At 36.4% G+C, this 25,651-nt stretch overlaps 2 protein-coding genes across 4 annotated transcripts in view; both read right to left on the bottom strand.

Annotated features, from left to right (window-relative positions):
- LOC128858395 (L-asparaginase) overlaps positions 1–23,823 on the bottom strand; it is a 35,172-nt gene extending 11,349 nt beyond the window's left edge. The window contains exons 1-2 of one of the 3 annotated variants that reach the window (XM_054094641.1): positions 23,709–23,823; positions 21,573–21,740 (exon numbers count right to left, since the gene is read on the bottom strand). The gene's annotated coding sequence lies outside the window, so the exon portion shown is untranslated. The remainder of the gene's footprint in view (positions 1–21,572; positions 21,741–23,708) is intronic. The other 2 variants (XM_054094640.1, XM_054094642.1) reach the window with 2 other exon arrangements.
- LOC128858396 (uncharacterized) lies at positions 6,065–6,777 on the bottom strand. Its single transcript, XM_054094644.1, has 2 exons — positions 6,451–6,777; positions 6,065–6,390 (listed from the first exon to the last, which is right to left on the bottom strand). The coding sequence occupies exons 1-2, from the start codon at positions 6,567–6,569 to the stop codon at positions 6,105–6,107; spliced, it is 405 nt and encodes a 134-aa protein (XP_053950619.1). The 5' UTR covers positions 6,570–6,777; the 3' UTR covers positions 6,065–6,104.
- Positions 23,824–25,651: the final 1,828 nt, after the last annotated feature.

The following is a 25,651-nucleotide window of genomic DNA, read 5'->3' as shown; positions in this document are numbered from 1 at the left end:
AATACCTTCTTGCTTGAACCATTCGTACACATGCGCACCCATACACACACGGACAAAATTATTCACACAACAACTAGTTTTGGATACAAGAAAAAAATAATGTAATTAAAAATGTTATTCTAAGAAAAATACACAAATTTATTGTTTATTTAAAACTAACATAAACTTAACAAAATTTTACTCCACAAATAAAATATTAACGAAAATCATACGATTCCTCATATTTTCAAGGGGCGAAATTATTCAAACACAATATGAATTTTAAATATTAAGTGAATTAATTTGTCTCACAAAGCAACATATGCTTTTGAGTAAGTCCCGTTATGAATATGATCACTCGAAACTCAGCTTATTTGGGCATTTCAAGTCTAGCTTTCGTGTTATTAATACACACGGAAACAAGCAGACACAACTGAAGCTGAAAGAAAAATAATTTTGCATATCCATAATGAGGTCAAATCATGTGCAGAAATCGGGCAATAGCTGAATCGAAGTCGTTTTACTATTTATAGCATAATAAGACGTTTTAAAGGGCAAACAAATCTTAAGAGCCGGCCTCATACTGGAAGACCTCGCAAAATGACCCTCAGTGATGAACGCCATATAACAAGGAAAATAAAAAAGAATCCAAAAATTACATCAATGTAAGTGGTAGCAGAAGTTCTTGAAGAGATTAATAAAGAAGTCCATCCGACGAAAACAGTACGCGGGGCCATGAAATGTGCCGAGTATAGCTCGCGAATGGCTCGAAGGAAACCACAAATCACCAAAGTCAATAAAAAAGGGACAGAGTTCGCAAAAGAATATAAAAAGAAGCCTCTTGATTTCTGGAGCAACGCCATTTTTGGCGACAAGAGTGAGTTCAACATTTTTCAATCAGATGGAAGGATTCGAGTCTCAGAAAACCCCATACCGAATTCGATAAAACCAATACAGTAAGTGCACTGAGTCATGGTGGTAGGGGTATTATGGTGTGGGGATGTATGTACATATTTTCAAGTGTTCAAGGGTTTTCCAATTCACGAAATGAGGTTTTGAGCTAGCTCTGATATGGTTTTCTTAAATTTTCAGAGGTTCATAATTGTTTACTAATGTTACACAAACTATCGACGAGCACCTCATCTCATCTCAAATATTTAAAGCAAATCGTGCGAGACTAGATAATATTTTTGTTATGACTAAACTCTTGAGAATGGCGGCCGCCGTAGCCGAATGGATTGGTGCGTGACTACCATTCGAAAGTGCGTAGGTTTGAATCTTCGTGCATGAAACATCAAAGTGACGGAAAAAGTTTTTTCTAATAGCGTCGCCTCGCGGCAGGCAATGGCAAACCTCCGAGTGCATTTTTGCTTTGAAAGAGTTTCTCATAAAAAACATTTGGCATTCGGAGTCGGCTTAAAACTGTAGGCCCCTCTATTTGTGGAGCAACATCAAGACGCACGCCACAAATGGGAGGGGGAGCTAGGCCAAACAACCAAAAAGGCCAATTATTTATTTATTTTTTTAATTTTTCGAGAGTATGAGAGTACTAGAAACAAATTTCATTCAGCATGGCTCGATAGCGATCGTCATTTACCGTAACGGCAACTCCTTCCTTATTTCGAGACCGATGATGCTCAGTGCTCTATGAACTTCGTGAACAAATTTATTGTTTTTAAATAAATTTCCACGGTTTGGAAGCGCTGTTCTGGCGTTAAAAGATTCGTGTTGACTTGCCAAACCTTGCTGAACAGAAATGACAACACAATTTGCGATCTCAGCTGTCAAACTATAGTTATCAATATTGATAGTTCTCATGCAGCTAAAAAAAAACCCCGATACTAGATCGAAAAGTGAACTCCTCAGATAGTTAATGAGAATAATATATTGAACAACACTTTAGCTTACTTTTCCTATTCTCCTTCCATGCTGTGTACTTAATTACCTTAATAAATTTAGCGTACTGCAAATCAGGTTCTTATCGCTAAAATATTTTTTAATTTATTTTTACGCACAGCCTAAAACTTATTACTTTTATTAGTTTATAAAGGTAAATTTCCTACTAATTAGACTTTTTGAAGTGGAACATATTGAAACGTAAGATAAGGTAGCAGCCACCTACTATATTTGGCTCTTCTTTCATAATACGATTATACAAACATAAATACGCATGGCATAGTAAAAGAGGAAACTGCGTTTTTTCTGATGGTTGTACTTAAATGTGATAAGTAAGTGGAGACGAGTTTATGGAATTTAGCATGACACATCTCATATGTAAATATATGTGATATTATCAGCCATGATATACAGACTACAGAGCCATGGCCAACATCAGGTTGCTAGCTGGCTCTCAGCAATTTTGAAGGAATCAGCTGATTTGATAGGAACTGGAGTTATGACACTGGTTTATTTACGAAAAAACTGAGATTGTGTTCGTGATATACGAAAAAGAACAACGCAATCTACACTCATGTCTGAACTACGACCACATAAATCATGGCTAACACTTTAGCCATAAATCATATTCCACTTAAATTTAGAGTGGAGGCATTAACCTGCCTTAGAACAAGTGGTCGCTGTAGGGGAATTTCTGGAAACTTAATGAAATTCAGCGATAAATAAAATACGCACGAATATTCTCTAACAAAAATATTTTTCTATTGGAAAGAGCAAATCTGGCCATTAAACAAGAAACATTATTTCATTTAAATGATTTCCGCGACTAGCTTTGCAGTATCCCTTCTTTCGGTACATTTTCTAGACTTTCGGCACTTATTTCACCAAAGGAAACTTCGATTTTATGTTTGATGGACCGCGCTGTATAAGAAGAGGACTAGTGAGAAGAAGTAAGATAGTAAGAAGTTAACCAGAAATATTTTGAAAGTTCAGTAGCCTACTTCGCTATAAATCTGTCTTGTTTCTATCATAATATTTAAAATAGTGTGAAATTTTGTTTCAAAACTTCAGTTCTGCTGCTTTCACTCTGAAGGTGAAATTGATATTGTTTTGATTGTTTTATAATTTTAAGCGCCACGTCTGTAGCGTCTACGAATCTGTACCCAAATGAATGCATATCTTCCTTATACGTTTTTAGTTCCATAGTTTCTAACATTTGTTGATACGAAAATACTTTTAATTTGAAGTGTGATTACTTGTAATTGTGTTTGTGCGCATTTATTTATTTACATTTTGATTGTGACCTGTTGACGTTTTGATAGTGAATCGCTTAGCAATCTTCCACACGATTGTAGTAATTTCGTACACGAAGTGCGAAGTTCTTAATTGCAAAAACAATAACAAACACAAATACCTATTCAACTTTTATTTATCATCTCATGTTTTATCATTATGCCTTCTGATTTATGTTCAGTGCTTTCTTCTTTTTGGGAATCAGTCAGCAACGCAAAAAAATGTTTTTTGTTGTCACGCCGCTTTATATAATATGATACATTCTAGATAGTTCTTGGTATAGGCGCTACCTACTGAGGAGGCTTATAGGATCTAAGCAGCATACGTATACAATAAATAATTTCATAAGCCGATTGAGAAGTGCAAACATGTTTGCTAGACGAAAGAAAAATAAGCAAAGAGAGCAACAAATGGCCATTTTAATTTTTTAAAGTGCTTTTAAGTTTCAAAAGACTCAATTTTCAATAAATAGTTCTAATTTCGTTCTATTTGCTGTTTTCTATTAACGTCAAAAAAATTATTGAGCTATCCTCCTATCAAACTGAGTACACAATGGAAACTATAAAAAATCTATATTAAAAACTAAATTAAACAAAATTTTTTTAATATCTGGGTATATTGGATGATTTTTTAGCTATTATCTTTTTAAACAGTTGGTTTAAACAGCTGACGCACGTTTTGTGTTTTGTTTCACTGTCAAACATCTTCAGTTTGGTGTATAATGTATCCATGAATCGTCTTACAAATGAACAACGCTTGCATATCATTGAATTTTATTATAAAAATGCGTGTTCTGTTAAGAAAGTTTATCGCGCGCTTCTTCCATTTTATGGTCAGTTTAATCGACCCACTGAATCAGCTTTTCGAGCTATTGTGACTAAATTTAGAACCAAATTGACATTATTGGACATCAAACCACTAACACGCTTACGTAGAGTGCGAACTGAAGAAAATATCGTAGCTGTATCGGCCAGTGTTAATGATGACCATCAAGTATCGATTCGTCGGCGTTCGCAGCAATTGGGACTCTGTTACTCAACAACGTGGAAAATTTTGCAAAAGGATTTAGGTGTGAAGCCTTTCAAAATACAGCTGGTGCCCGCATTGAAGCCGAACGACCTATCGCAACGCAGAATTTTTGGTGAATGGGCTCTTGGAAAGTTGGCCGAAAAATTGTGTTCAGCGACGAGGCTCATTTTTGGATCAATGGGTACGTAAATAAGCAGAATTGTCGATTTTGGAGTGAAGATCAGCCAGAAGAATTGCAAGAGCTACCAATGTATCCAGAAAAGGTCACAGTTTGGTGCGTTTTATGGGCTGGAGGTATCATTGGACCGTACTTCTTCAAAGATGCTGCGAATCGTAATGTAACTGTGAATGGTGAGCACTACCGTGAAATGATCTCCAACTTTTTTTGCCCAAAATGCAAGAGCTTGACTTGCATGACATGCGGTTTCAGCAAGACGGTGCCACATGCCACACAGCACGCGTAACAATGGACTTGTTGAGAGGCGAGTTCGGTGAACATTTTATTTCACGTTCGGGACCTGTCAATTAGCCACCCAGATCGTGCGATATAACGCCTTTAGATTATTTTTTGTGGGGCTATGTTAAAGTTCATGTCTATACAGACAAGCCTGCTTGAATTAACGCATTGTAAGACAACATTAAAGCTTTTATATGTGAGATACCGCCCGAAACATTGGAAATAGTATGCCAAAATTGGACTAAGCGGATGGGCCATTTGAAGCGCAGTCGCGGTCAACATTTGCATGAAATAATCTTCAAACAATAAATTATATGGACTGTACTATCGATTTTAATAAAAATTTCATGAATTTTTCTGAATTTTACGTGTGTTTTTTTGAAAAGCTTTCCTATAGCTCTTAAAAAATCACCCTTTAGTTCACCACTACAATTTTTTCCTGCAGGGTAATTAATGCATATCTGTGTATAATTTACATGTTCGTCTGCAAGCAAGCACTCGTTTTTTATTTGAAAGCACGAAACTACTGCACCACTTTTCTGGCAAGAAAGTTCTTTTTGTCTCTATGCTGTGAGTAACGAACAGTGATGGAAAAAGGAAAGAGTTTGTCAGAAACTAGCTATAAGAGTATCTAAGATTTTAAATGAATATGTATGTATTCGCATACATACTATGAGTAGATAATAATGTTTAGCGCACCCAACCTTAGAAAGTGTTATGCGCCTCTATGTTTTTCACATTAAAGTGCCGTGAGGACAGAAATACACTTGGAGGTCTGCAATTTCTATTGAGAGGCAGCTCTTATTCCTTTTTTAATTTATTAAAAAAATATCTCCGACTATTGTGAGCCAATTGAAATAGACACTATATTCATAAAAATAATGGCCCCTATTATGAGTTGTATTCGATCTTCGATATTCGCTGGTTGTCGAAGATCGAAAATCGAATGTCAATTTGGTATTATGAGCGGTGCAACCCTATCGAAATTTTCGTTGTTTACCGAATTTAGAGTCGAATGCAATTTTGCTTTCGATCGTGTAGCGTATAGTGGGAAAACTTGTTAAAGTGTAAGTTGTTTGCGATTATTTATGGTTTTATAGTAACCAAATAATAAATATATACTAATTTTGTTAATATTATGCAGGTCGAAAGTCGTGAGTACCAAACAACAATTAGAAAGGCGAATCCACAATTCGCAAAAGGGATTTGCACCAAACTTCAAGCAGCAAAAAAATGGGAGGAACTTACAACGGAGCTGAATTGCTTGGGACCACCAGTGAGAACGGCAGCAAAATGGATTAAGCTTAATAATGGTTTTTTTTGTGATGTTTATAGAAATACATTTTCATATTTTTTTCGAATGACGAATAATTGAATAAAGAAAATTTATAACAAAAATAAAACAGAAAGTGTGGTGTAAAGGTTTCTATTTAATACTTTTTAGATTTTTCTATAATATTCTCAAAATTTCATTTCTTATGTTTTCTAATTCTCCGTTATTTGACTCCACTTCAATATCTTCAGCATCATCGTACACATTGGGTTGAGCAAGTCCTAGCATACCTTCATTACCAATACTCAATTGGTACGATCCCTGAGCACAAACTCGCAGAACTGTGGCTAGCTTTAAAATATTTGGAATCAATTTGGCTCGGGTGCACTGCTGCAACTGGTTTTCTGTACTGGACAGTAGGTTCACAAACGGCTCTTTAGATAATCTAAAGTTCTTTAAAAATCTGTAAGGAAATTTCTGTAATATTAAGTACGTCAACACATTTTGAAAGCTCTAAATTTACTCAGTGGAAGCCATTTCTAGGTGGTTGGATGCGTCCCTCAATTGTTTCCTACTTCTAGCTAGTTCCACTAATCTTTCATCGTCCGATGAATCGTCGAACCACAACTCCGTTGTACTCATTTTCACAAAAAATACTTTTTTACCTTTTAAAAATAATGTTAGCAAAGAATTTCAACACAATCGGTTTTTCTTTTATTTTGATTTGCTGTATCAGCTGAGAAAAAATTATCTATTGTAAATGCGTCGAGCGATCGAAATTCACAATAGTCCTATTCTTCAACGAATGAGCACCATAATACCAAATGAAAATTCGTTCGATCAGCACTTTCGACTACAGTCGAAGATCGAATGTTGCTCATAATAGGGGCCAATATATTAAACCAAACAAATGCAAAATCAAAAAATTTCCTCACATACTATTCACCGATTGATTTTGTAATTCAAATCATTGATAGGCTAATTCTACTAGGAATTGTTGTTGATGACAGAACTTTAATAAAAAAAACTATTTTTAATACTACTTTGCAATGGCCTCGAACTTTTCATTATTGTATGCCTAATAAATTTAAAATATTTCATTAGAAAAAATAATGAAGTACTTATAAAGTATTTTTACTATTAGTATTACTTAATTCAATGAAGTAAAATAATTACAAGTTTAAATTTAAATCTGCAGCACTAGCAGCTGAAGACCTTATTTCTCTTATAGTTAAATAAACTGATATTTTCTTCAAATAATTCCTTAAAATTATTTAGATAAATTGTACCTAAACTAAATAACTTTTAGTTTCTTAACGTCGAAGAAAGGTACCATTATATGCATTTTTTATCACTATTGTGCACAACAAAAAGTGAAACGGAGAGAGAGAGAGAGAGAGAGAATAGAGCAGCGGCTATTCCTGCTCGACAAGTGGCCCTCTTTAAAAGTATTTTTGGATATTTGAGAGAATTTTTTTTAATAAATAAAATCACTTAAACCAAAAATAATAAATAATAAGTAGTACGTAATATTAACTAATAAAAGAGTATATCATAGTCAGTTTAGTGCCATACTCTAGAGCTTATTTTGCGTACACTTTTACTATTTACAAAAAATCAATTTCTCAATACTGTCAAACACGCGTTTTCGCGCATAACAAATTCATTGTTTGCTTGAAATTATTCGCCTGTTGCACTTGGGGGCTAACAAAGAAGTTGCATTTGTTGAAAGTAGAGCAGCCAAAGGCAGAATTGATTTGCGATTGCAATAACATGCGAAGAGCGATTCGAGGAAGGTGAAACTTCTTTCGTTGGAAACTCGAAAAGACGAATTAAATCAAAAATTATATACTTATAATTCTGTACGTACATTTGGTATAAAGAGCATATAACTTTCAGATTTATAAAAAGACTGAAATCTGTATATTCAGTGACTTTGTCTAGCCTAAATCTGCAAGCGATTTGTTTTTCCTCAATCTGGTTTATCCACAAAGCATTTAGGCTTTACATACCACACAAATAAAACTCCAAAAGTGAGATTTCACACGATCTTGGTGGCCAATCCACTGATCCAAGACGAGAGATAAATTGCTCCCCAAAACAGCAAGAAGTAAATCCGTTGTTTCACGGGCTGTATGGCCAGTTGTTGGAACCAAATGTTGTAAAATTGTTTATTTAATTACTTACCTGATTAGTACTTTCTTATTTTTAAAACTGCTTCACACGTACGGGGTAAACTTTATATTCACTTTTTCCATCTCTCTCATTGGCATTTTTGAATTTGTTTGTCCAACTTTACACGCAATATCGTTGCACAGATTTGCAATGGTGTTAAGGTCAGGGCTTTGTGCTAGCCAATACATAACTGCACTTTTCTCTTTGAAAAGGCAATTTTTCACTACTTTGGTTGTATGCCTAGGGTCGTTTTGGAGAATATTGTGGAATTCGTCTTGATGTTTTTCCTCAAATGGAGGTAACTATAATTTATGCCGCCTCCGAACTGCAGATGGTTTTTTATGAGGAGATTTTTCATGGCAAAAATACACTCGGAGGTTTGCCATTGCCTGCTGAGGAGTGACCGCTATTAGAAAAAACCGCTTCTATCATTTAGTTAGAGCTCGGGTCGGGTAATATAATAAAATAGTATGCTCTAACTTATTTAGAGTCTGCTCTAACTTAATTATGATTATATGCGAATAATTTTTTATCAAGCTCGAGCGTATTCATTTTTATTTATACGCAGAAAATGTTCTCAGGTTCTTTAAAATATTCTCAGTAAATAAAAAAAAAATTGAAAACTATTCTTAAGGAAATTTTCGGGCATTACTCTGGTTGCTCGCCCAGGATTGGCTTAGGCAACACCGTCTGGAAAAAAGAAAAACGTATTCAGTTATTCAGGAAAAGTTTCATTTGCACGTTAACCTATAAGTTTTACTCTGCATCTTCAATTTTTCTTTTTCACATAAATTTAATTTTTTAAAGGTTGTTGAAGTTTCAAAGGAATACATTTTCAAAGAGGAAGCTATAGAACGAAGGAGTATACTAAATAGAATACTACCAGTTTACTTGTCAGCTCAAGCAGTTCGTGTTCTATTTTGAATATGAAATATGTTATCAAGTGGCATTTTTCTAAAATAACCGGTTTTAGACCAGTTAAAATAAAAAAAGAAATATCCGTTCTATTTCAACGTTCTAAAATATTCTAGGTTTCTTCTATGTATTCGCGACTTTTCTGCTCGGCTCACTTGGCGAAAAATTGGCGTGTGAAAGCGACATCAAAGTTATCGAGCAAGATTCGTCACTACCTCATAAAACTGGTCTAACTCACTGTGTTAAAAACAAATGTAATTTTAGGCAGCTCTATTCCTGTCGTAGCCGAATGGGTTGGTGCGTGATTACCATTCGGTGCATTGGCTCGAATCTCCGTGCATGAAACACCAAAATGATAGAAAAGTAAAGTCTAATATATAGCGTCGCCTCGCGGCAGGCAATGACAAACTTCTGCCATGAAAAAGCTCCTCATTAAAAATCATTTGCCATTCGGAGTCGATTTGAAATTGTTGGTCCCTCCATTGGTGGATCAACATCAAGACGCACACCACAAATAGGAGGAGCTCAGCCAAACACCTAACTGAAGTGTACGCGCTAATTATTTATTTTTTCATTCCAGGGCTGCCAATATATGTTAATTTATACTAGTTGTTTCATCTATGTATTTGCCATTTACTAACGTTTGCCGAAAGGAAAATACCTTCTATTTTGAATTAAAATGGAATACAGAATAGTAATTAGATAAACATTCAAAAATTGGTTCATACTACACTTTAACTAATTCCTAAGAAATTAAAACAAATTGTTCAAAAAAAAACAAAATAATAATAATAATAATAAAGATATAATATTTAGGGTATTCTCTTTAGAAACACAAAAGAAATTAAATTTCGGGTTAATATTTTATGTGTCCGGCTGCGGCGAAGATTTTTCTACCATGGTCCTGATAACCCTTTTTAGGAAAACCCGTTTTTTATTCAAGTGAAATGCTTTCTTAATCGCTTTTCTGGTTAATCGGCGCTGGTAAAGCTTATTATAGATTCTGGAACAAAATACTTTAATTAAAATCCATATTTACATTTATTTTGATATTATGTAAAATTCATTCCCCAAAAAACTGCGTAAAAATTTTATTATAATTTTTATTATATCGGTACTAAACACGTTTTTAAGATTTTTATTGATAGAATGCTCAGGCTAAAATTCTTATTGTAGAAATCTGTCAAAGATAAACCTTTTTTGTGATCGATCGGCCCTACGTTTCCAGCGCCAACATTACCGAATTATAATAATTATTTCCTCCTGAGACGTTTTAAAGCTTAAAAAGGGCTAGTTTGGCAATATTTTGGTGCGTGAATGATAACGCTGTTTTTATTTACTTAAATATATTGTACACGAATAAATGAATAAAGTTTTAATTTATAGCAGGAGCGCTTGCGGAATTTCGTTGTTGTCAGCTTGACACGTGAAGACAGAAAGGGCAGAATATGTGGCCGACTCACACGACCGGAAGTAAAAACGAACAGCTGACGTTCACAGTGAGAAAGAGAAAATAGCAATTATTGGGAGTTGCCACAAGACTCCCCCGCTAATTACACAATCGAGCAGGAAGTTTGATTCGACGACCCGATCTTGTAGTTTTGATTGGCTGTGTTTCGATTACAATCGGTTTAGAATTTGCTGATCGATTGTCTGAGTCGTCGACTAAGTTCTCAACAAACGCTGGTTTAAGACGATCAATTGATACAATTTTATGTTCGCCGTTGATGTCTAATTTAAAGTGTTTAGCTCCGTGTTCTAAAACTTTAAATGGGCCGTTGTAGGGTGCTTGTAATGGTGTTTTGTGACCGCCAATTCGAACGAAAACAAACCTTGCTTCCGGCAGCTCTGGGTGTATGAAAACTGACGGCGAATCATGAAAAGATGTCTCATGAGGCTTTACTTTTTTTAACGATTGTTTGAATGAAGTGATGAAGTCATTGTCGCTCGTTCTTATGATAGGATCGTTGAAAAATTGCCCTGGCAATGTGAGTGTTTTCCCTAAAACAAGTTCGGCTGGAGATGCATTGAGATCGTCCTTGACAACTGAGCGTAACCCTAGTAAAATAAGAGGTAATTCAGTGACCCAATCGCAGTCTGTTAACTTTGCTTTTAACGCAGCTTTCAGCGAACGGTGCCATCGTTCAATTATTCCATTAGCTTTTGGATTGTAAGGTGTCGTTCTGAGATGCTTCACTCCGAGCGTCGAATTTAATTCCTTGAATAGAACGGATTCGAATTGACGACCTTGGTCCGTTGTAATGCGCTTAGGTACGCCAAAGCGAGAGATCCACCCTGATAACAAAGCGTTCGCAACCGTTTCGGCAGAAATGTTCGCGATGGGAAACGCCTCAGGCCAGCGGGTTGCTCTATCGATGCAAGTCAGTAAGTATGTAAAGCTTTTAGATTCGGGTAGTGGCCCCACAAGATCGATGTTGATGTGCTCAAAGCGATCACATCTGGTGTCGTAATGTTCGATAGGTGATCGTGTGTGGCGATGAACTTTGGCTTTCTGGCATGCAAGGCAATGGCGCACAAACTGTTTGCAATCTCGTCGCATGTTGTCCCACACAAATCGTTGTTGAACTAGCTTCATTGTAGCTCGCGCCCCTGGGTGACTTAAGCTGTGGAGTTTGCCTATAATGAGATTTCGAAATTTGTTAGGAACAAAAGGGCGGATACGGTTACCAGAAATATCGCATGTTAGTTCCGTATTGGTGCCAGGAACTGTGATTCGACTAAGTTGAATACTCGTATTGTTGTCGTTGTTGCGCAGTGAGTTGAGATATTTGTCGTTTTGTTGTTCGACAGCCATTTCTTCAAAATTTATGTCTTTCAGTTCAATAGAGTCGATTCTTGACAGCACATCCGGAACTATGTTGTTCTTTCCTGGAACGTAGCGAATGGTAGTTGTGAATTCGCTGATGTAACTTAATTGCGCTGCACGACGTGGAATAATTTTTTCGCTGAATTTAGTGAATGCGAATGACAGTGGCTTGTGATCGCAGTAAACTTCAAAGTCGCGCCCGTCCAGTAAGTGCTCGAAATATTTTATTGAACGATAAATCGCCAGTAATTCCCTGTCGTACGTTGGATAGCGGGATTCGGTGTCACTGAGCCGTTTTGAAAAAAATCCAAGCGGTTTGCAAATATTATTTTCGACTTGATGGACAACCCCTCCAATAGCCGTTGAACTCGCGTCCGTTGCCAGAATTAGCTTAGCGTTTGGAGCTGGGTGAACCAATAATGAAGCATTTGCTAACTGCTTTTTGTATTGTTGGAATGCCTGTCTTGCATCGTCAGTCCACAATAAAGGTGTTTTATCGTTTTTTTTATTATTCTTAATTAAAACTTGTAACCGTTGTTGCGTTTCAGCGGCATTTCTAATAAAACGACGGTAGAAATTAATCGTTAACATGAAACGCTTTAACTCCTTCGTGACAGTCGGTTCGTTAAAAGACAATATTCGTTCCACCTTTTCAGGTAGCGGTTTAACACCTTCAGCTGTGACTTCATGACCCAAAAATGTTATTTTGCTAGCAGCAAATATGCATTTTTCAGCGTTAATCCTTAGTCCAAAATCACACAAGCGCTTGAACACGTTTCGAATATGTTCGACGTGCTGTTCATAAGATTCGGATGCGATAAAAATGTCGTCTATGTACGCGAAAGCAAAGTCAACTCCCCGTAACACTTCGTCAATTAATCGTTGAAACGTTTGTGACGCATTTCGCAGTCCGAATGACATAAAAACATACTCGAATAATCCGAATGGGGTGATGATGGCCGTTTTTGGAATGTGAGACTCTTCGATTGGGACTTGGTGATAAGCTTTTCGTAAGTCGATGCGGCTAAAGATACGCTTTCCGTGCAGGATATTTGCAAAATCTTGGAGGTGAGGGATCGGATATTTATCCGGCTTTGTACGTGAATTCAACTGCCGATAGTCACCGCATGGACGCCAGTCTCCATTAGTTTTTGGTGCCATATGCAGCGGCGAAGCGTAGTTGGACTTTGAGGGTCTGCAGATACCAAGTCGGAGCAGTTCGTTGAACTCTTGTTTGGCAATCTTTAGTTTTTCTATTGATAATCGTCTTGCTTTTGCTGTGACCGGTGGTCCCGTGGTTTCAATGAAGTGCGTTACATTCGCCCGTTCTTTAACTCGCAACGAGGGTTTATCGTCAAGTAATTCTTTAAACTCGGATAAAAGAAACGAAAATTTGTTAGTCACATCGATGGTAGTTACCTGTGGTGAGATCGAAGTAACTACTTCACCTTTGGACGACACTGCAGTCAATGGATCGATTACCCGTTTGCGTTTGATGTCTACAAGCAAACCATATTCGTTTAAAAAATCTGCACCGATTATTGATGTTGAGCAATCTGCTATGGTGAAATTCCATGGAAATTCGCGTCTCAACCCCAGGCTTACGCTCAGCAAACGTTTACCGTATGTTTGTATGGGCGACCCGTTAGCGGCGTAGTATAGTGCATACTCTTCTGTGTTGTTTTTGTTGTAGCTGCTGCGTATGAGTTCCTTCATACGGTGGGTTGGTTTCAGTATTGAGTGATCAGCACCTGAGTCGATTAGGAAGTTATGCTCCGATAGTATATCGTGTATAAACAGGCGCTTGGAAGACGTGCATGGTGTCGGCGCCTGAGTTGACACCGCACGAATTAGTTTTTTAACTGTAAGTTGAATGAGCACGGTGAACGACACTTTTTGGCGCGATCTCCTAATTTTTGGTGGTACCAACACAAATCATTGTCGTCGTTTCTTCCTTTTCCATTTCGATTGTTACTGGAAGAACGGCCACGCTGTCGACGTGGTGTTGTTTCTCGATGTGTCGGACGGTTCTGAGTTTCGATTGCATTGAGTCGTGAGCATAATTTCTCCAATTCAATTTGTATTGCTTCCAGCGTCCTTTCCAACGGAGGAGCTTTTTCCGCGCTGGATATATACACTCTGTCGGAAACTTCCCACATTCGGTCGGTGATTTGGGCTAAATCGTCTAATCTGTCTTTTGATGCGGCCAGGACTGATCTCGTGGTTTGCGGCAATTTTTTTAACCACAAGTTCTTGATGAAGTCGTCTCCAACATCTTTGGAAGCGAGTGACTTTATTTTATGTAGTGCCTGAGAAGGCTTCATATCACCTAGCGGCTCGTTTGAAATTAACTTTTCAAATTTAATAGTCGCAGACTCGGAGAAAATTGAAATAAGTTGCTGCTTCAATTTTTCATACTTTTCATCGCAGAATGGCTCCAGAAGCAATCCCCTTACCTGTAATGCGACCTTGCTGGATAAATTTGCAACGGTATGTAAGTATTTTGACTTATTTGAGGTTATTTTCCGTGCCTCAAAATGAGATTCTACTATAACAAACCACAGTTCCGGATCGTTTTCGTAGAACTGATTGAATTTGATTTCCGCGATCGATGTAATTTGGCTTGCAGTGGATGGGTTGATCTGCTCTGCTGATTGTTGCGCGCTGGTAGCCAATGCCTCGCTTAGTTGAACTTTAAGCGCTTCAATCTCTTTTGAAAGCTCCTCATTGTTAGGCATCTTTTTTTGTCATTCACGACCAACTAACTTATTTTTGATTAAATGTTCTGATGCGGGGTCACCAATTTTGGTGCGTGAATGATAACGCTGTTTTTATTTACTTAAATATATTGTACACGAATAAATGAATAAAGTTTTAATTTATAGCAGGAGCGCTTGCGGAATTTCGTTGTTGTCAGCTTGACACGTGAAGACAGAAAGGGCAGAATATGTGGCCGACTCACACGACCGGAAGTAAAAACGAACAGCTGACGTTCACAGTGAGAAAGAGAAAATAGCAATTATTGGGAGTTGCCACAATATTATAAAACCGTTCCTCTAGTCTTACTGACTTGTGGTGGGAGGCTACATATAATGTGAATAAATTTCATGCATTAACTAATTGTTGCCTTTATTTGATTGACTTGGATATATAAATACATTTATTGATATCTACTTCCTTTCTTTCTTTCTCTAAAAAATAAATCCTACTGGTATTTTTCTAGTCAATGGCAGTCACGAACAATTGCGATTTCTTCTATAAGGTACCAGTATCTGAACTAGAATATTTCCATACTAGTTTGGCTTTTCCCTGCAAAGTATTTAGCAGTATAGGTACATTTGTGTTATTAAACGTAGTGCAAACTGTATATTGATGAGTTAAGAAAAATGTTTGTTATGTCTAAGTACAATGCATATTTTTCAGTGGATCCAGATCGCATAAATACTGAAGAATGCAGTATGAACTGCTTTTTTTTTACGAATTTACAAAAACCCAAATAAACACTAAGGAATCAAGAATTAAATAATTTGTCATTCATTGTAGTTTACCTGTTTTCATTCTTACCAATGTGGTTTGAAAGAGTTTGTTGGCACTTATTTTCAGAAAATGTCCAAAAATTATCATATATTGTTGCAGGTGTCAAATAAATCAAATCTGTTATTAGGCAAACCAAAAATGGGTTTTTTCGGAAAGCGCACTTGAAGTGGAGTAGTTGAGTGCATAACCGTCATTAATGTGATGATAGATATGTATCAGTAGTGGCGCAAGCTTTCGAACGAAATAAAAGTTGATTATCTATCTGTACATTTTTTTTTTTTTTTTTTGTTTCACCGTAGAACGTAGAAAACCCGGTGCAACTACACCCAATTAGCTACAATTAGATGCCTATTTGAACCAATTGCTTTTTAACAAGGTTTCTGTTTTATTAATTTATTTATTGCAACGAATGAGAAAAACAAAGGAGAGAATGATTTGAAAATGAAAAAAATTGACTTTGCTGAAAGTCAAATGCCGAGATATATGAAAAATTCAGCGAGTAAATGATGTGGAGGTGAAAGGAATACAAAATAAAATACAGGAAAAGTTGAATGAAGGAAAAGCATTGTTTAAAATCACAAGATGTAATATACATACATATGTATATATAAATATTTATATACACGTATAGAATCATCCGCAGCTACTTAAACCAGAGACTACTGCAGTATGATACAGAGGAGGACCCAAAGAGCTATAGCGTGAGAGGTGGTGTACCGCAAGGATCTGTTCTTGGACCAATCCTATCGAACGCTATGTATGATGGCATTCTTAAAATTGAAATGCCCGCTAATTCAACCATAGTAAGATACGCCGACGATATCGCACTGGTAGTGATTGATAAGCACATAAACAGATTGCAACATGTATGTAATGATGCCATAACAAGAATACAAAGGTGGTTGAATAACGCCAGCCTGGAACTAGCTGCCCAAAAAACAGAACTGGTGCTGATCAGCAGAAACAAGCAGGAAGAAAAGCCACGATATAGAATCCCATAAGGCTATAAAATATCTTGGCGTGTACTATACAATGATGCCAGACTAACATTCGGGGAACATCTTAAAGCTGTTAGTGTGAAGGCGACAAAGGTTAACAACGCACTTATGGGCATGCTACCGAACTTAGGAGGACCACAGGGTGCCAGGACAAAAATTCTTTTCACTGTGACAGACTCCATAATGTTGTATGCCTCTGCAATCTGGGCTGGAGCAAAAAAGTGCCATTTTAAAGAACTACTGCAGGTCAGTAGAACAAGTGCGTTGAGGACCGCATGTGCCTATAGAACGGTGTCGGACGATGCAATCTGCGTCATAGCTAGCAAAATGCCTATAAACATCCGAGAAAATTTACAGAACAGGTTGTAGTGCTCGCAAGGTATGAAGCCGACAGATGAATTCAAACAAGCAGAACGTTCTACCTCGATAGCTGACTGGCAATCAAAGTGGGACCAGTCATCAAAAGGCCGGTGGACGCATGGGTTGATCCCACGGATTAACGAGCGGATCTGTCGGAAACTCGGAGACGTTGATTTCTTTCTAACGCAGCTATTAAGTGGACACGGATGTTTCCAAAAATATCTCCATCGCCTAGACTTAGCTAGTAGCCCTTATTGTCCAGAGTGCTTGGACGAAGAGGATACGGTCGAACATGTGGCCTTCTATTGTAGCAGGTGCAGAACAACTGGTGTGCTTCTGACTCCCACTAACCTAGTCCCACAAATGCTTGAGTCGAAGGAAAAATGGAGGGCAGTGCAAGTGCACTTCGTAACATTGATTGGAGGCGAGGGAACGACGCGAGACGAACGCGGCAGTAACCACAACTGTCGCATTGATAAAAAGCAGCAAGACGAACAGTAGACGAATATAACTGACGATAATTACCAAAACGGTATCCCTATAGGACGAACCGTCGGACTTGAGGTGCTTTTAGTAGCGTTAAAGTCCCACACTGACTAAATATACACATATGTATATAACGGTTATACCCTTTTTCGGTTTTTGGCCGAGCTCGTTGTTGTCGAGGGACCTACAGTTTTACCTCGACTCCGAACAGCATATGGTTTTTTCTGAGGAACTTTTTGCATGGCAGAAATATGGTACACTCGAAGGCTTGCCATTGTCTGCCGAGGAGCGAACGCTACTATGAATTGGTGTTTCGTGCCCGTTGTTTTAAATTGAGTGGTAGTTAGCTATGTATAAATTTCACAAACAATCTGATACTTTCCATACTTGGAAACCGGTATGATGATGCGATCTTAGACAGCTACAACGACTGGACGACGAAATGACGCGTGAATAATGAAAAATATCCACTTTTGTTATTTGACAAGAAATGGGTAGTCTCTATCACCAGCGTAATCCATATTGCTCACATATACTCTACCCAGTTTTTTTTTTATTTTTTTAAAACAAATTTATAAAATGAGTTATTTAAAAATGAGAGCGGTGGAAAAATTTGTACGCATTTTTCCTTCATTTAAATTGATTTTTTTCGATTACCGTATGAGCTCGATACTTTTGCCCATATTTGTTTCTCATTACATTTTTGCGATATCAGAAGAATGTAGAAGTATTGGCGCCAAGGCGACTTTACGTCTACGTACTATTTTACGCTACCAAGATTCATGTGCTGTAATTTCTAAAGCCTTTCGCAAAAATATATGATAAATGTTTTATGATATGGCAACAGCAAAATCACCAAGGCGGTATCGAATGATCATTACGCAGGATGCACTCACAATGTGGAGAATACAGAAAGTCGTACCTTCCCAAAACAGCTACTTTATTATTAATGAATTTGACAATTAAGTGACGTCAGTAAATAAAATAGGCAAACCTTTATTCGCAAATGTGTGAACGTCCAGATGTATGTATGTAAGATTTATTCTATACTCTCGGCGTTCCATTCTTCTTATTTCTGTTTACAATTACTTAAAAAATTCGATTTTCAATAGAGTCTTAAAGTGATTTAAGATAATTTAAAGAAATATTTAATATCTTCAAATAATTTTTCATTCTCATACACTTTTTCTTTCATTCTCGTAGATTGTTATGAATCCAGCACATGCCACCCCCCTTCGTTGCGCGCATGCTCTAGTCTGTAAGGTTTTATAGCCATTCACTCAAATAACGTTCAATACTGACGTTACTGTATGGCTGTGGTTGTATCCTAATTGTGACAGTGTGCGTCGTAGTAGACTTGGGGTATTGATAATAATATCGCTAGATACGTCATAACCACATTTCCGTCTTTGCAAAGCAAATTGCATCAGTATTTTTGCATGAGCAATTTTAGGCAAACTTTAATGATTTATTTAACCACTTGACGTGTTTTTTTCACAAAAATGGAATTAATCAGTGTTTTATTTTGATTTTTAAAAGCTTATATTGTTTAAAAATAATACAAAATATAAATAAACTAACTAATAAAAATTAGAAAGTTAAATTACGGTTTCTAAAACACAACAAAAAATTCTTATAAAGTTTCTTAAAATATAAGAAAAGAAATCATATGCAGAAGCGCAGAGGTCGGTACAAATGGCAAGTAGCGATTGGCAAGAACGATTTGTCCATGTGTCGTATGTAATACAAAAATGTCGAAACCTGCGAGCTGCACTCGGGTTGGTGCGTTAGAGTATGCCCACCACATGCGAGCGTTCGTTTAAAATCATTAACTCCCAACATTTCGGAAATAATAGTTTTGAAATTATTTGTCTTCAAAGTGCATTCGGCAACTTCACTATAGTTTGACACATTATTATTATTTTTTTCATAATATGTATTTGCGGAACCACAAGAGGACTCAAACCACAAATAGGAGGCGGAGCTCGGCAAATGCCCAATAAGGGATGTAAGCACCAATTATAAATATATAGACATATGAAAGTATTGTAAATATTTCAATGAAAATGGAATACAAATGCATTTATCAATATTTCTGTCCCATTTTAAATGAGAATAACAATTAATTACAATTGACAACAATACTGTGTTGCCCGAAGCCTACAAATGAAAATAAAAATACCAACAAAAATGAAGTATTTCAGTTCAGTGTTGATGATGGGGAATGGGGGTTATCGTACCTCCGTTTTAATTGATGATGGTTATTTTTTTGAAGCTCGACTAAAGGGCGAATACGCTGAAAAGAGTTCTACGCACAAATTCTGCAAATTTACAAACACCAAAATTACTTAAAAACATGAAACATACTGAATATTTCCCAGTTTAAATGTTAAGTGTGCTGTGAGAAGATCATTTCTACTTAGGATCCCCGATACCTCATAGATCGTCTTCAGTATTTCAAATCTTCCCGTTTATGGATTTTAGTCCTATTACAGGGTTCGGCACTCGAAGTGTAACCAATTGAAAAGGCCATAAATTTAGTTTGGAAAATTACTTTTAATCAATTCAGAGTAAAAAATGTGTGGAAATAATACAAAATTTAGAATCAATTTACATTTGCTCGATATGACCACATTTTGCCTTGACTATTTCCTTAAGACGGATCAGAAATGAATCGCAAGCTGCCCGAATGTGACTTGCAGATATTTAACCTACTTCACCCACAAAGAGAATAAACCATCGGAATCGCGTCTGGAGAATTGTGCAGAGCAATTGTGTGGATGTTATGAAGTTCGGAACGTTTTTTTTTTTAGCTATTCTTAGTTCACTCGGGCTTTGTGAGACGGTGCCGAGTCCTATTCAAACGTGCATGGCCTGCCACCAAAATATTTGTCTGCCCTCGGCTTCAAAGCAACCTCCAGAATACTTTCCCGGTAATATTTCGCATTTACCTTGATACCAGGCTCGATGAAAACGATTGAAGAGCGCCCGTCTGCGGTTACAGTAGCCCATACCATTACCTGTGGCGGGAGCTGCCTCGTAGCGGCCAATCGATGACTCAAATTTTTGTAGGAATGGTCGGACAAATAAACTCTACCATTTGAGAGTTTACAAACTGCTTAATTTGAAAATTTTTCTCGTCAGAAAGCACAATGTTCGGAAATTGACCGTCTAACTTGTTGTTGCTTTGGTGTGAGATCATGCACCTTTTGGATCTTGGCCTTTGTAAGGCTTGACTTTGAGATAATTTTTCAGTATGTGGCGGATGATACGGTCAGATATTTTCAGTTCTTTCGCCATTTGATTGACACTTCGTCGATTTCGCTAAGGTCGCTTCTTCAACAAAACTTAAAACAAAAACTTTATTCACTTTAAGCTGGCCGGACTCACGAACAATCGCTGGATGTGATTTTCCAGCCAAATATAATGCAATCACACTTTTACGTTTGAAATCCATTACTGAGTTTCTTTTTTCGCGTTTACTTTCGATAAAATGCTTCCGCGCGCTTGTAAACAATACTCTGGACTGTCATTTATCCAACTCACAGACAGCTAATGCTCGTGCATCAGCTGCGCGAGCGGTCTGAAGTTGATGGCATTTTGAGTGCCGGACCCTGTAAAATATAGTTATCTGGTAACTAAACGTCAATAATGTGTCCGTAAGGTAATTTTCTTTGTCCGCTTTACCACTAAAAAATGTATATATGTATATATTCTATTATTTTACTTACATAAGTCCTACTATTATTGCTATTCTCTAATACTTTTACCACTGCTACTATTAATTTCTTTTTCACAATTTAAGGTTCCATTGCAAAAATAACTTATGGTTGTATGTTTACTAAATAAATAATATAAAAAGAAAAAATAATTTACGAGTATATAACTATAATATATTTATGTTAATTTTGTTGGTCAACACAAAAACATGTAAACAAACTCAGTGAGATGTTTTCTTCAACTGGCTTTTGTAAGTAATGGCAAATTTTCCATTCGTTAATTTTTTTGCTCTTTCTTTTCTTTGGGAGAGAATTTTCGCTTACGCTCTTACCTTCATGGCTGGTGATGCGTAATTTTGTTATCGAAATTAATTTCCTAAGTTGTTCTAATTTTCGGGTAATCTGGCACGTGCAAAATGCATGAGTGGGATTTTATTCTGACTGAGATTTTTATCTGACAGTTAGCATAATCAGACCTTAGTAATAAATACGTAATGTTTGTCAACTATATGAAAAAGTGGTAGCTTGATGTCATAAATTTAAGGTCATATAAACAGCTTGCTGTTCAAACAAAAGTTAAGCGGTTGTTTTTACACTTCGTTTTATCTGTTTTTGTTTTTAAACTTACCTTTTAAACTATTTCGATTCGCTATTATCTCTTTAGGATTTTTAAGACGTATTATGCTGACGTTATTCAATTATATTTTTAGTTAATCACTGGTTTTTTTGGCCAAATTTCACATATGCAAGCCTGATAAGTAAATATAGAAGAAATATAACCTAGGGAACTTTCAATCTGTGCACATATTATAAAATTATAAATGTTTGCCCCCCATTCAGTTATCACTCTGAGCTTTATGCTTTTATAAATAATATAATTCATATCAAATTTATACCATTATACATAATAAATGAATTAGAAAAAAGTTTTTTTTTTCAATTAATTTTATAGTTTTGTTTTTTGTGAGCAAGTGAACTGGTCTTATTTCTTTATTATGCGGATGGTGTTGATCTGACCTTCTTTATTAATCAGTGAATAATACGTCTTTAAAGTGATTAGTGAAATTTCCGCGTCACATCAATTTGACAGTTGACATCTTTCTTGGCAACGATCTAACTTCTTAACATAAAAATCTTAACTTTTTATCACACTTCTCATCGTTCCTGGATGAACCGGGACTACTTCGTTGGCATTCAAGGCTATAACTATTTCCACAGCGCGAGTATTTTGGTTTTTTGTAATATTTTGAACTATGCATCGCTTTACTATTTGTGTTATTTATGAAAGACGACTGCTTGTAGCTTTAATTTTTAAGTTCCTCATTTGACTACAGTTTTTTGTAACTCTCGCTTTTGAAAATTAAAGCTCCGCCCCTGCCAATACTCTCTTTTCACTGCCTTAGATATGAATAAATATGAATTTTGTTGTTTTTTAAGTAAATGGTTTGAAAACCAATTGCTTTGTAAAGGGTGTTTTTTTTAGAGGTTAGGTTTTCAAGATGAAATAAAACGTATATAATTTAATGTTATGGCCAAGAATTTAGCTTTATTATAGAGATAAGGGTTTGCCATTATGTTTTAAAAATGATTTCAGGCAAGTGGCCGCCGCGGCTGGCTCGAATAAATTCCAGCCGAGAGGCCCAATTTTCGACCACTTTTTGCAGCAATTGGGGCCGTATGTCAGCAATAACGCGCCGAATATTCTCTTCCAAGACGTCAATCGTCTCGGGCTTATCTGCGTAGGCAAGCGACTTCACATAGCCCCACAAGAAATAGTCCAGCGATGTTGTATCGCACGATCTTGGAGGCCACGCCACAGGTCCACGGCGCGAGATAATGCGCTCACCAAAAGTTTCCTTCAATAAATCGATTGTTGCGTTGGCTGTATGGCATGTAGCGCCGTCTTGTTGGAACCAAAGGTCGTCCCATCAACATCGTCCAATTCAGGCACGAAAAAGTCATTAGTCATGGCTCTATAGCGCTCTCCATTGACTGTAACATTATGGCCGGCTTCATTTTTAAAGAAATATGGACCAATGATTCCCTCTGCCCATAGAGCACACCAAACAGTGACTCTTTGAGGATGTAACGGCGTCTCAGCAATGGCTTGTGGATTATGTTCACTCCAAATGCGACAATTTTGCTTATTGACATACCCATTCAACCAAAAGTGAGGTTCATCGCTGAACAAAATTTTCTTCGATGCGTCGCGCGAACCGAACCATTATTTTCGTAATAAATTTGCACGATTTGCAAACGTTGTTAAGGTGTAAGTCTATTCATTATGAAATGGCAAACCAAACTGAGCATAAATCAAGTGACAGCTGTCAAAAAGACCATCTACGAAAAAAGTAGTGCCAACTTGAAAACCTAACCTCTAAAAAAACACCCTTTATTATTTCGCCTGAACAGGATATATTAATTTGATATGAATTTTTGATACCAATCTGGTATAAGTTGCTTCGAACAGGTTATCACTGGGGGTGCTTTCTATCACTGTACATATGATATACTATATGTGAGGTTGAACTAAATAGCATTGCAAATATGTATTTTCACACTTTGTTTTTTTTTTTCTTATTTACACATGCACATTTGCATACCTAGGTATGCACGCACATATTTTAGTATTCACAAAACGTTGTCGAAAGTGGTGAAATAATTTTATAATTTTTATGTGTTTTAATATAATATACTCGTATATATTCATCAATAATTTTTAATAGATGCGCACGTTATCAAGGCGCCACACGTACAAACACACCTTTTTTCTGAATGATTAATGATTTTTCGACAACTATTTCAATGCTATTTTGGAAGCGAACAGGCGAAAAGCGACACACATTTAGAATCACTGCAAAAAACCGACTGGCTCGCATATCTCTTAGCTGCCGCCAAAGTACGCATATTTAGTTCTTAACACAGCGAACAGATGTTATTGGCTCTCACCGGAATCGGCGCGGTAGCTAAACGCTCTCTTAACGACTGCAATTGTTTTAATATTTGAGAGAAGTTGTGTATTTAAATAATAAGGCGAGCAGGTATACACATGTCAGCTTCTATTTGATTCCAAATTTACCGAAGCAACATTTTATGTTACACATACATGTGTGTAAATGTGTATTTTAATATGGTACTGTTAAATAGCTCTCCTTGCGTATATTATGAAACCGGCAGATTAATTTGTCAACAATTCGTTTTCGTTTTCTGAACATTTTCCAAAATATTTATTTAAAAGTAGAGAACACTAGACAAAGGCCAGCTGTTTTAAAACGATTAAATACTTCAAATTCTACATTTCAAAGTTAAAAACTTTAGTCTTAAAGAAGCCTATTACTTGTGAATTTAGTCGAAGTTCCATCAGAAGTCGTTGTGTAAAAATACTGGCAATGAAAAAAACTAACTATAAATTTGCCAATAAACTGTCTTGTGTTTACCAAGAAGACAGAAAGTGCTGCAATAGCAATGCATGTTGATCGGTGCGCCTATTCCCAGTTAATAGCTGTCACTCGCCTTTTTAGTTTTGAATTTGGTGATCCGTATAGCCTGAAGCTCTTGTACACGTCCCTAGTTCGATCCAAACATGAATATGCTATTTTCATTTGGAGACCTTATTTTAATTGCCACATTAAAATACTCTCCCTCCGATCTCTGAGCTTTGTGGAAGCAATTCCATCGTATAGCGCCAGATCAAGGTGGATTTAATAAGGTGACAGCATTCACCCAGCTGAATTTTTCGCCGTAGGTATGGCTTACGTCAAAATGATATGCTTTGTTTGTATGTATTGGTAGGTTTACATTCGTATGTTTACATTTGCTTGCTGATTTTGACATGATGCTTGCACCAAACGCAACAACAAATACATGTAGGGTTTTACTTATATGTGTTTGCTGTCACCTGTAATAAATTCGCCTTGCGCCAGATGCAAGCTAATCAACTTGAAAGCATTAAACTGGGGGAGAACTACTCTCATTCTCTCTCATTTGTCTTTGGTATTTTAAGGCATAATGGATTGCCACTTTCTTCTAGCATGCATAAATTTTCACATTTCTCAACGCTGTCTTCGGAGTAATGAACTCTTTTTCTTGACAAGTTAGAAGTGGTTATGCCAATTTATAGAACCTTAAGCCATTTGATTTCGTCTAAGTCTAAGTTTTATTTTCGTGTAAATCTAATTTTATAATATTCTTAAAGGAATTTTACAATTAATTTGACTTAGATTTATTATAAGTAGAAGGACTAAATTATGGAAAAATAATTTTAGTGTTACATTAATACTTGTAGTTTAGCACAGAATTATTAATAGTCTGTAAGTGAGCTATCGTTACATAAGACTTAAGTAAATAAATAAATAATTAAATAAATAAAAAATAAAAACATTCACGACGACATACTCTTAAAAGGCAATCGAGGAAAAGAAAAACTCTTGTAGGAGCATCTAAGTTTCAATAGGAAGTTGTGAAAATTACCCTAAAGATATGCTAAGAGTACCATATATTATATAAGTATTTTATGCTTGGAAAATTTCCTATTGCAAAATCCAAATTTTATCATACTATAATACTTAGTCCAAAATACCTACATAGTATATCATATTTCAGAATGTGGGCAGAAGAACAACAAAATAGTTGTTAGTGAATGATGAAACCAACCATTTCATATTACATGCCTGAAACAGGTTTTAAATTTGTACAAAAAAAGTGAGT

The sequence above is a fragment of the Anastrepha ludens genome, chromosome 3 (assembly GCF_028408465.1).
Source record: "Anastrepha ludens isolate Willacy chromosome 3, idAnaLude1.1, whole genome shotgun sequence".
Taxonomy (NCBI): domain Eukaryota; kingdom Metazoa; phylum Arthropoda; class Insecta; order Diptera; family Tephritidae; genus Anastrepha; species Anastrepha ludens.
Note: the sequence above shows the minus strand (reverse complement) of the source record. Positions and strands in the feature narration are given on the sequence as shown.